This window comes from Pteropus alecto, unplaced genomic scaffold, assembly GCF_000325575.1.
Source record: "Pteropus alecto unplaced genomic scaffold, ASM32557v1 scaffold135, whole genome shotgun sequence".
In the NCBI taxonomy this organism is placed as follows: domain Eukaryota; kingdom Metazoa; phylum Chordata; class Mammalia; order Chiroptera; family Pteropodidae; genus Pteropus; species Pteropus alecto.
In genome coordinates this window covers 4,134,951-4,147,718 of record NW_006438076.1, presented here as the reverse complement: position 1 = coordinate 4,147,718, position 12,768 = coordinate 4,134,951, and the positions used below count along the sequence as shown (strand labels likewise).

The window sequence follows — 12,768 nt, the reverse complement described above, 5'->3', positions numbered from 1 at the left end:
CCTGGTTTTGGTATCAGGGTAATGTTGGCCTGGTAAAATGATTAGGAAGCATTCCCTTCAATTTTTTGGAAGAGTTTGAGAAGGATAGATATTAAACCTTCTTTGAATGTTTGGCTTCGCCGGTGGAGCCATCTGGTCCTGGACCTTTGTTTTTTAGGAGGTTTTTGATTACTATTTCAATTTACTTACTAGTGATCAGTCTATTCAGGTTTTCCAGTTCTTCATAATTCAGTCTAGGAAGGTTGTATTAAGAATTTGTCCGTTTCTTCTAGGTTTTCCAGTTTGGTGGTGTTTAGCTTTTCTTAGTATTCTTGTATAGTCTTTTGTGTTACTGTGGTATCCGTTGTAACTTCTCTTTTCTGATTTTATTTATTTGAGTCTTTCTATTTTTCTTGGTGAGTATAGCTAGAGGTTTGTCAATTTTGTTTATCTTTTCAAAGAACCAGCTCTTTGTTTCATTAATTTTTCTATTGTCTTTTTATTCTGTATTTCATTTATTTGTGCTCTGATTTTTATTATTTTCTTTATTCTACTGACTTCGGGCTTTCTTCTTTTTTTTCTAGTTCCTTAAGGTGTAATGTTAGATTGTTGTTTGAGATTTTTCTTGTTTCTTGAGGCCTGTAATGCTGTAAACTTCCCTTAAAGTATTGCTTTTGCTGCATTCCAAAATTTTTGGTGTGTCATATTTTCACTTTTCTCTATATCTTTTGCTTTCTTCTTTTATTTCTTCTTTGACCCAATAGTTAGTTCTTCATTAGCATGTTGCTTAATCTTCACATATTTGTGATTTTTCCAGCTTTCTTCTTGTAGTTGATTTCTAGTTTCATAACATTGTGGTCATAAAAGATGCTTGATATAATTTCAGTCTTCCTAAATTTATTGAGACAGGTTTTATGTCCGAACATATGGTCTGTCTTTGAGAATGTTCTGTATGCACAGAATGTGTATTTTGTTATTTTGTATGGAAAGTTCTATAAATATCTATTTAGTCCCTCTGGTCTACTGTGTCACTGAAAGCTGATATTTCCTTATTGGCTTTCTGTTTGGATGATTTATCCATTGCTGTCAATGGGGTATGTAAGTCCTGTACTATAATTCTACTTTTGTCAGTTTCTCCCTATTGGTCTATTAGTAATTGCATTAAATATTTTGGTGCTACTAGGTTGGGTGCACATATTAATAAATGTTATGTCTTCTTGTGAGTTTTGCCCTTTATCATTATAAAATGTCCATCTTTGTCTCTCGTTATCTTTTTTGTCTTGAAATCTATTTTGTCTGATGTAAATACAACACCACCTGCTTTTCTCTGGATACCATATACTTGGAGTATCATTTTCCATCTCTTCACTTTGAGCCTGTGTTTGTCTTTGGAGCTGAAATGGGTCTCTTGATGGCATTTTATAGTCAGTTCTTGTTTTTTAATCCATCCAGCTACTCTGCCTTTCGATTGGTGAGTTCAGTTCATCTACATTTAGGGTGATTATTGATATATGAGGACTTTTGCAGCCATTTTATCTTTTGTTTTCTGGTTGCTCTGTTTAAATTATTCCTTTTTATATTGTGCGTTTATTACCAAATTGCAGTGGCTATAGTTATTTTTGTTATCCCTTCCCCCCTTTAACTTTTATGCTGTAATTGTTTAATATCCTTTTCTGAAATAGAGTTGGAATTTCCCGCTTCTGTCTGTCTCTCTGAGAAAGCCTTTATTTCTTCTTCATACCTAAAGGATAACTTTGCTGGATATATTATTCGAGGCTGGTGGTTTACCTCTTTCAATATTTTTGATATATCATGCTACTCTCTCTTGGCCTATAAAGTTTATACTGAGGAATCTGATGAAAATCTGTAGGGGTTTCCTTGTCTTTTTTAACTTCGGACGGTTTTAATATAACGTGTCTTGGAGAAGGTCATTTTGCATTGAGATAATTAGGTGTTCTGTTAGCTTCTTGGATTCAAGGGTCCAGCTCTTTCTATAAGTTTGGGAAGTTCTTGTCAATTATTTGTTTGAATAGGTTCACTGTTCCTTTCTCCCTCTCTTCTCCGGTAACCCATTATTCTTATTCTTATATTGTTCTCTCTGAAGGAGTTAGATAGTTCTCATAGAGTTAGTCATTTATTTTCACTCTGGATTTTCTCTCTTCTTCCACTTGAATCATTTCTAGATTTCTATCTTCTATGTCATTAATTCTTTTCTTCTTCTGGTCTGCTGCTCTATTTCCATAGCTCTGTAATATATTTTTCATCTCATTTATTGATTTCTTCAGATCCAGAGTTACTATTTTTTAAATCTCTTTGGTAAAATATGTCTTCTGTTCATTTATTTTGTTCTTGAGCTCATTAAACTGCCTTTCTGAATTTTCTTGATCTAGAACTGTAATTGTGAATTCTCTGACATTTAAATCACATTCTTCCATGTCTTTAAGTTTATTTTCTGGAGATTTTTAATTTTCTTTCTGAACTATCCTGTTGTCTTGGTTATTCATGGTACTTGATGGGTTATTTTCTGGGCATTTGAGGGATTGAAATCTTTAAAAAAAATTTTTTTTTTATTTATGTACTTAATCTCTGCTCTGTTCCCTTTTTTCTCTCTCATTCATCTCCTCTGGGACACCCTTATGTTGCTCTTTCTAATGTTGATAGTTCTCATATAGTTCTTTCATTTTTTTTTTCTTTTAACTTTTGGTTCTCTCTTCTTCCACCTGAATCATTTCTAGATTTCTATCTTTGAGCTTGCTAAGTCTCTCCTATCTAATCTATTCTGTTTCCAGTGCTTTCTAATGTGCTCTTTATTCACATTTATTGTGTTCTTCAGCTCCAGAACTTCTGTTTGGTTCTTTTTTAGTTTCATTCTCTTTGGTAAAGTATTCCTTTTGTTCATTAATCTTATCCCTGAGCTCACTGAACTGCCTTTCTGAGTTTTCTTATATCTCATTGAGTTTTTAAAAACTGCAATCTTGAGTTCTCTGTCATTTAAATCACAGTCTTCGTGTCTTTGAATTTGGTTTATTAAGACTTCATTTTCTCTCTGAGCCACCTTGTTACCTTGGTTAGTCCTGGTACTTGATAAGTTCTTCCTCTGCCTTCGCATTTAAGATAGTGGACTCTTTTTGTTTACTGTTTTGATTTTTAGCAATTCAGCAGGTTGATAATTGGAGGTCTTTCTTTTGCTTTCCAGTAGATGGTGCTATAGCACAAGTTTTTGTTTCCTCTTACCTGCTTACTTGCTCTTCAGCGGTCATGATGTCACCGTTGGTGTGGAAATTGACTCCTGGGAGACAGGATAGTGGGTGTCCCTACTGTAGCCAGGTTGCCTTAGTCTTGGGGCACCACCACCATGGTGGGGGGATGTGGCAGGTAGGAAGGAGCTGCGTTCATGAGCCCATAGTGCTGCCCCTTGTTTCTAATGGTCGCCAGCACCACTGTGATGTTAGACACATCTTGGTGGCTGCTACTGGGTCTCCTCTCATTCGCAGTTGGGGGAGGGGGAGGAGACAGATTCTTGGCCACCATGCTGCTTCTGCCCTCCCTTAACCTCTGTTGGGCTACAGTGTGGGGGCTGCACTCCAACTTCTCCAACCTTATTGCATTAGCTGGGGCTAGTGCTGCTTTAGAACTGTGTTTGTGGACACCATCTCTATCCTTCCCTCTGTTCTGCCTCCCCTACCTGTTCTGATAAATGCACCTTCAGATGTACTGATGCGTGCATCTCTGAGGTGTGTTTGTGTGTTAAGCAGAAGAAACTTCATTGGTTTATAGATGTTTGACTTGTTATAAATTTAAGGGGAAATAAAAAGAGGTCATCTCACTCCGCCGTGATGCTAACCTGGCTTATGTTATTTTATTAGCTAAACGATCTTGGCCTAATTACTTATCTTCTCTGGACAGTAGCTTCTTCACCTATAAAATGGAGATATGATACTTGTTTCATAAGATTGTTGTGAGAATTAGATGAGATAATGTAAATTATTAGCACATGGTAGCTGCCTGGTAAATGTTGGTTCTTTTTCCCTACCAATCCCCAATGCTGATCTTAAATCTTTTGGGGGGCTTATAGGAATTATTTCACTGGAGTGGAACCTCAATAGACTCATCTCGCTCTTTCTTTCTTTGTGTAGGCAGAGAAAGAAGGTTCTATAGCTATGTATTCTTCAGATCCAGCATGCTTAACTCCTAGAAGAACAAGTGTTTTTCCAAACAATTTGAATGCTGCTATTGAAAGTGCTAGGTTACTGCCTTCCCGGATGCTTGGGGGTGGAATAGAAGATAGCGAAAATCAGAATCGATTATTCCATCAACAAGCCCAGGCTGTAAGTACATATTCATTTTATTTTATGTCCACGATTTTTTTAGTTGTATGACATACCTAGGATATGAAGTGGAGAGAAGGAGGAATCACGTTCCACTCCATAGTTTTTTATCACATTTTTTTACCTTTATAAGTGGAGAATGGTGGGATGTTTCTATATGTGTATATATGTGTGTGTGTGTGTACTTAAATTTATATTTATTTTTGGTAAGACACTTTAGAATCATCTAATGTAAAGTACCAAAGTGTCAGAGTTCAGAACTTAATTAGAAAGAGCTTTGGGTCAAAGAACATAGATTTTCCCAGTTACACTGGAATTGTGTTGTGGGTAAGTTACTCTCAACTTTGTAGCATATGGACAGAAGTGATTCCTAACCTCTGTTACAAAAAGGTTCAGTATATATATGGGGCATTTCATTTGTTAATTTTTTGCTTTTTTCTGTCCTTTTATCTGACTTGCACAATAAATAGATTTATAGGTTAAATAATAATATAGTGAACTCTCAACATATTCAGAATTTTTTTTAAAAATGTAACTTTTATTTAATGATTCATTTTATATACCCAGTATTTAAAAATTAACTACTGTAGGTAGATTCATCCACTCAAATCACTTGTTGCCATCCAGTCAACTACCCCTTAGTGTGCCCGAGCTTTTGTCCAATTGATATCATATTTTTCAGCTCTACTTTGGGATTATTTTTCATTTTATTACTTAAAAATGTATACCCAGGGATAGTGAGAGGAGAGAAAAATGTAAATAATGATTATGTGAAAAATAAAAGTTGTGTAACTGCTAATGTGCTTGGTCTAAAGTATGAAGGAAATCTGACTGTGCTATTAGCATAAATAGGGAAAGCTTTACAAAAGCATACTTTATATTGAAATACTTAAAAAGTTATTTTTCTTTGTCTCAGACTATGACTTTTTCTTGTCACTCCTTTATAGTCATTATTTTTGTAATCATTTTTGTATTTTAAGATTTTGAACAATTTGTTGAGCAAATATTTATTGAACCAGGCACTGAATAAAGTACAAAGGATAAGACATGGACTAAGCCACATGCAGTCCTTGCCTTCATGGTGCTTGTAGCTACAAACTCCATTGTATTGCAGATTTTACTTCATCTGTATAATAAATACATAAACAGAACACACGGGGATTTGTTCACAGATATTTGAATGTACTGTTTGTTAAATGTTGTAGGGATACTAGTGAAATGTGAAATAGGACCCTTTGCGGGTTTATATGTACAAGAAGAGATACAAAGCAAATAGAACTCTAATCTATAAGAGATTACTATAGAGTAAATTTACTGTATTTGATGATAAGGTTGTGCTATGGGAGTTCAAAATTTTTTAACTTCCATGGAAATAGTTGGGGAAGAACCCCTAGAAGAGGTAGAATTGAGCTATATATTTTGAATTGGTAACCTGAATTGAATTGGTAAAGTCAAGAGAATTTTGAGATAGGAGGAACATTGAAAAGTCTAGAACATGTGATGGCACCTTTCTAATTAATAGTTTATAGAGGAGAATAACACAAAATGAGATTGTGTTAGGTAAGAGGAAATCAGGTTATGAAAACTCTTACATGTTACAAAATTTAAAAAAGTTTTTATACTCTGTTTTTTTCTTAAAAGAAGATGAACTATTGAAGAATGTTCAGGGTCTTAAACTACTTTAAGCCTATAAACTTATGTCTGTACAATACCAGGACAATAGATGCTTTTTAATCTTACCATTTGTGTTGCAGTTTTTATTCACTAGATGTCACTAAGAACTAGCCATTGAGACTGTTCAAGGGCTAACTCCCTTGATTTATCTAGAACTGGTTGAGTAAACGGTAAATGTAGTTCACTTTATAAATGTCAGTGGATTTTTCAATTTTCTTTTGTCTTGGAACTATAGAAATGTAGAATCTTGGAGTTGGAAGGGTTTTAAAAGTTTATCTGACCTATTGAAATATTTAAGGATGAAATGACTTGACATCTGGGCTATACTTCAAAATAATATAAAGGTGAGATAAAGTAGGATATTATAGATAAAGCAAGACTGGCTAGGAGTTGATATGTTCAAACTGGTTACTGTTTATGTGGGCGTTCATTATTGTAGTCTGTCTACTCTATATCTTTGAAGTTTCTAGTATGTTTGAATTTATTACATTTTAAATCTTAGAAAAGAAAAGACATTATCTATCTAGTTTAACCTTTCTCTAAGGAATTCTTTTTATGTCTCAAATATATATATAGCCATCTAGTTTCTGCTAGAACACTGCCACTGTTGAGCAACTCATTACTTTTTAGACTATTTATTTCATTTTTAGAAGGCTTGAAATTATTACTAGTATTTTTTCAATATATTGAGTGAAAGTCTTCCTCCCTATGATTTTTACCTATTGAGCCTAGTTTTGTACTCTTAAGTAATAGAAGACAAAATACCATGGTGATCCCTAAGAACACTTCAAGTGTTTGATTAGAGCTATCATTTTTCTCCTTTTGGATATCTATATTCCTAATGTCTGCTTATTCTAAGATAAGATAAGACTGGGCACCTAAAGTTAGGAATTAGCCCAGCCCCTTGCTTTTTGTTAGGACTGACTTTTATCTCTAGGGATTGAATTCCTGTTGTGTTTCTTGATAACTTCATTTTGGTGGGGAATTAAAGAACACAACTGATCATTGTTTCATTCTCACCATGTAATAACTTTTTATTTATCTCTAGACTATTAAGTTTACCACTTTCTGGTATGGTATATTCCAGCTTTTTATTTGTTTCTTACTGAATCTCTTATCTTTAAAAAATTTTTTTATTCTCTCTTTTTTTTATATTTTATTGAATTTATTAGGGTGACATTGGTTAATAAAATTATGTAGATTTCAAGTGTACAATTCAATAAAATGTCATTTGTATATTGCATTGTGTATTCACCATAATTGAATTGGAATAACCTGCTAAGTTTTCAGTAATCTATCATTGAAAAAACCGGTGTTTCAGGCTTTTGGCTGTAAGAATTCAGGCTAACCCAAGCAAGGAGAATGTTTACTTTAAGAATATGCATGTGGTAATAAGGGCAAAGTCAAAAATTTATGCATATCCTAACTTCCTTAAGGATTCAGCAGCCAGAGAGTTTTTCTGAATCTGAGGTAGCTCCAATGATCCCAACAACTGGGATCTTTGATTTTCACACTAGCATTTGATCATTAACTTGGTCGATTCACTCGTTCTCCTAGGCTGACCAACCTTCTCTATCTACCTGAGATTGAAGGGTTTCCCAGGACATGAGACTTTCAGTGCTAAACCTGGGATAGTTCTGGTAAACTGGGAAGTTGGTTACCCTGTCTCAACATGTATGCTTCTCTCTTATTTACTGATTTTTCTACTGCTAACTAGTTTTCTCATCATCATAGCTCTGAAGCTTTGGCATACTTGAAGCTTTTTTAGCCTCTTTTCTCCAGCTTATGACCTTTTAGGTTTACTTCCTGTCTCTGACTTTCTCTCTACTTCCTAGTTCATTGTGTTAGATGAGTCTTTATTGGCCCAGCCTGCCTTTTTGCATTAGGTCTAGGTTACTGGCGACCCTATAGCTTAGTATGCCTACTTAATGATAAAAGAAAGCTAAAGTAATTGATGTATTTGCATTGTGTTCATGGGCTATACCTAGGGGCTCATGTGAGTTGAAGTTTTAATTGTGTACTATTTTTGTGGTCATTGAAAAGCTGAACGCATTTAAAAATCAGTACGCTATTATTTGTCAATAAACTACATTATACTTGAATAGAATTTAACTTTGGGAAGATTTTTATGGCATTAATGTACATTTAAAATTGGTATAAGGTCTGCCTGGCAATAGAGTAGGTGATAGTCTATGAATGTTAGATGTCATTTATACTCATTTTCCATGATCTGCATAGTATTACTACGTTGTTTCATTTATACAATTACATATGTTTCTTCTTTCTAATCCCTAATTGTCTAAAACAGTTGCATGAAAAAATTAAAAAGAACTGAAGAAAATATGAACCATGAATGGGGATATCTGCATATTTGTCAAATTTTATCCTTTGTATTTGAAGTTTTAAATTTTGTTTTAATATGTGACCATTGTTTGCTTTCAGTTTTAAGATTTAAGTCTCAAAATTTGTTTATATAGTAAATTTTTATTTTATCAGTCAGAATCCCTTTGCTTATCGGTAGTTAAACAGGTGCTAAGTTTTCTATAAAATGAATAACTCATTTCCATAAGGGAGTTTTAAAGTCTTTGTTAATAACAATAGCTACAAAAGAATGAAAACTGTGCCTAAGCTTTCAGTATACAAAAGACTTTTGGTCAAATTTTTTGTTTATGTAGTCACACACATACATACACCACATGTGCACACACACATGTATGTTTAAACTTACATATGTAAATATATGTACATGTGCTCACATACAAATGCATACATACATATATGCACTCACAAATATATGTAGTGATCACCACTATCTTGCAATAAGAAATGTGCTTATATACCTATTCATTTTACATAATTTGATTTATAACATCCTCTTATTTTCTGTGTTTTTGTTTAATGCTTATGTTTTTACTTGATCCTTAAACTTAGTGGCTTCAAATGACAGAAATTTATTCTCTCACAGTTCTTAAGGCCAGAAGTCCAAAATCAGTTTCACTGAGCCAAAATCAAGATGTCAGTAGGGCTGTGCTCCTTCCACAGATTCTAGCGGAAAATTTGTTTCTTTACTCTTCCAGCTTTTGATATCTGCTGGTATTCCTTTGCTTGTGGCCATATCATACCAACCTCTTCCTCTGTCTTCACATCACCTTAACGCCTTCTGTATGTCAAATCTTCTTCTACCTCTTATTAGGATATTTGTGATGGCATTTAGGGCCCATCTAGATAATTCAGAATTATCTCATCTCTAGATCCTTAACTAATCATATCTTGCAAAGGCCCTTTTTCCTGATAAAGTAACATTTAAAGGTTTCAGGGATTGGGACCGGATAACTTTGGGTGACTGTTACTCAGCCTACTACAGTCCTCACAGCAGGTCATCGAACGGACCTTTTGGTTGAGGCTTGATGATAGGTTATGGTAATGACAGAGAAACAGAATGGATATAATATATATTCCAACTGCTGGCCCATTTGAAATGTCCTGTTCACAGGACTAATCAATCTGTGACTCTAACAGAGATTTGGACTTGATGAGAAATGAAGATTATGTATCCTAACTTAAATCTGTTACATTGAGCAGGACAATAATATGTATCATACTTGGCAATGAGTAAAGCAAGCATATTCATGGCTCTGTATTTTTTCATAACCTCAACTGTACATATATCTCTTTTTGCATTGTGAGTAACTAGCTTGACCCCTGTAGCCACTCTGTGCTAACTAAATTTATAAATCTCTCTCTTAGTGGTATAAAGAGTACTGTTTCAAGGTGATTTCGCTGGCTAGAGGTGTACACCTTCTAGAAGCGAGAGCAAAACAGAGATGACATGCTGTAAGGAAACAGCATTGGTGGTGAGAGAGTGTTTTTATCCTTAGCTCACTATTAGTAAAAATCATAAAGTATTTATTATTTATATCAGTAAATCATAGTTGTGATTTCCCTTTAAGGAACAATGGATAACATAAACTTTCACTGGATGGGTTAGAGCTGGTATTGGCTTGGTTATACTTTTGCTGAGTAGTATAGGGATATGCTTTTCTTCCATATGTAGTGCTCAGCCTAAAAAAATGATACCCCATTCATTTCTGTGTTTTCCTTAAAGGAACATTCTGTACAGATTTGTGAGATATGAAATAGGCTGTGCTTCTCTGGGAAAAAAAATCAAAATTAGGCACTTACTAAAATTACTAGGTAGAGATAAGGAATGAACAGAAAGTCAACATATTAATACTCATCGTCAGCTGTTACTTATAGAGTACTTAAAACAAATTAGATCTGCTGAGGTGTTTGAGTTTGTGTTCTAAGTTAACTTAGGAAGCCTTCCAGGAATTTGAGAAGACTTTAAATAACTACAGTCTTCACATGTGGGAATGAAGAAGGGGTTCATGTAAACAGGAGAAAAGGATTTGAGGACTAGGAATAGAATCTTCTATATTTCATCACTTCAATAGAGTGAGGAAAAGTAACTAGACATGCAAGGACCAGTTGAAGAAATAATTTCTTATTGAGAAGACGAATGAAAGGTAAGGAATGTGTCTGCTGGATAATTTCCAAGTGTATTAATTCAAACTTTTAGGTTTTGATATTTTTTTGTATACATACTTAATATAAAGAATACATTTAAACAAGTTATGAAATACAGTCTCTTAGAATAATAAACAATGTTGTAAAAACACTTATCAGATCACAATCTCCTTTACAAGTAATCTTCTTGTCTTAGCTCTGGCATTTTTTTAATAATAAGGACCTGTTTTCCTGTTGGAACACTTTAGTGAATTTGGTATTAAGACTTTAGCTTGTTTTTGTTTCCTTTTCTCCCCCCCTTTCTCTGACAGCTTAGTCAAACCATGAAACAGGCACGTCACCGGCTGGCATCTTTTAAAACTGTGAGTAAAAATAATACATCAGTGTTTCCAGATGGTACAAGGAAAAGCTTTCCCACCCAAGAGGTAAATTAATTTCTAATAAATTAAAAAAAATAAGATAAAAAAGATAAAAATTTATTTATATAGCAACACTATTTAGAATTGTAAAATAATTGAAAATAACTGTAAATATCCAACAGTAGGGAATGGTTAAAAATTATAATGTATCCATATATGGCCATTCTAAAAAATATCATGCTTTTAAAAAATATCTGAAGACAAGGGAAAGTATCTGTGATATAAAGTTCAATCAAAAAAGTAGGATATAAAATTATATACAATATAATTTTAATTAAAAAAATTTATTCAATAAATATTTATGGAAGGTCTACAATTGCCAAGCATTGTTCTAGGACCAAGACTTAAAGTGGTGAAAAAAGATAGACTAAGATCCCTCAAGGAGCTTCTGTCCTAGTGGGGAAGCATATAATAAAAAGCACATAGATATAGAATATAATTTCAAATGATAATTGCTATGACAAAAATAAAATAAAGAGATGGGGAGAGAATGCTATGTGCATAGACAGAAGCTGGAAAGAATACTGATTATTTCTGGGTAGTGTTATTGCAGGTGATTTTTATTTTCTTCTCTTGGTTTTCTTTACTTTAAAATTTTCCCATAATGTATATATATTTCACTTTCTAATTAGGAAAAAATCAATACCAGTATTTTTTAAGAAGAAATTCTTTTGATTTAAAATATAAGGTAAGATTGAAAAATTGGAACCCAGATGTGGAGCTAGACTTAAAAGGTTGCTCAAGGCTATATTTATAAAATAACACTGTTTTGGTGCCTACTTATTTCAGTGTTCACAAATTTGGATGGTAAACTCACGTGCTTTCCTGTGTTTATTTAATTATGGGATTAATTTCAAGTTTTGATAGGCAGCGTCCAGAAAAATGGACCATTCAGTCTTTTTTACTTTATTTTTTTTTGCTGTCGTCAACTCTGTCTTTTTTAGCTCTTTCTCAGTTTTGCTTTCTAATTGGTATTCTTGTACATTTTTCTAGATTATACATATGTATCTTATTTATGTATTTTTTCCTTAGGTATCTCAACACAACAGTCAAAAACATTTGACTCATATGCTTGCAGTTGGTAGAATACTAAACTATGATGTCTCCCTCTTTAGTGATAATTAAGAAATTTATAGTTAAATATCAAAATATAAGCATGGACGTATATTCATACATGGCCTTCCATTTTAGATGCATTCAGTATGGTTACCTTTTTCTAGCATTGCCTTGTTGTAACTCAAGGTAGAGCTTCTTTTGTACCTAAATTCTCCTCAGTGGTTTGATATCTTAACAATTTTCATATCTACCCTGGATTTGGCCATAATATAGTTTGGGCTATTAGACTGACTGTTAAAATGAGATTAGACATATTTTAATAAACCAAAAATAAAAGGGTTATCAGATCCTAGAGATTGATATTTTATATTGTGTAGAATGTGCTCAGGCCTTTCAATTGTTTTTTTAGAAAGAGTCCTGTTCACAGGTCTGACTGAAATAATTATCTAGTAGAAAGGAGGATTAAGTCAGAGATAACATCCTTGTATAAACCGGTTTTATACGTCAAAGGTGCCATTTAAGTGTAATAAATGGTAATGATGGATTCAGGCTGGCTGCTTGCTTCCAAAGAATGCATGTGTGTTTTTCAGGTATAACATCAGAAATAAATCTCCATATAATTGAAAAGGATATAAGAAATTAGCGACATTTTTCTTATCACTTATATCAAGTATGCAGTCTTTTCCTCAAATATAAACAGTTTCTACCTCCTCAGTTATATGAAGTGGCCAGTCAGAAAGGAGAAAACTCTGTAACCCAGCTGAACTCTGCTTTCATTTTCTTGT

The 12,768-nt window shown here is 33.6% G+C and overlaps 1 protein-coding gene across 9 annotated transcripts in view; it reads left to right on the top strand.

The window, feature by feature from the left end:
* CCDC15 (coiled-coil domain containing 15) overlaps positions 1 to 12,768 on the top strand; it is a 65,160-nt gene that overhangs the window by 5,740 nt on the left and 46,652 nt on the right. For 6 of the 9 annotated variants that reach the window (XM_025049149.1, XM_025049147.1, XM_025049148.1 and 3 more), the window contains exons 4-5: positions 4,116 to 4,307; positions 10,820 to 10,933. The exons of 1 other annotated variant lie outside the window; for it this stretch is intronic. In XM_025049149.1, the coding sequence (XP_024904917.1) occupies positions 4,116 to 4,307; positions 10,820 to 10,933 (306 nt within the window). The remainder of the gene's footprint in view (positions 1 to 4,115; positions 4,308 to 10,819; positions 10,934 to 12,768) is intronic. 2 more of the 9 variants (XM_025049151.1, XM_025049152.1) reach the window with 2 other exon arrangements.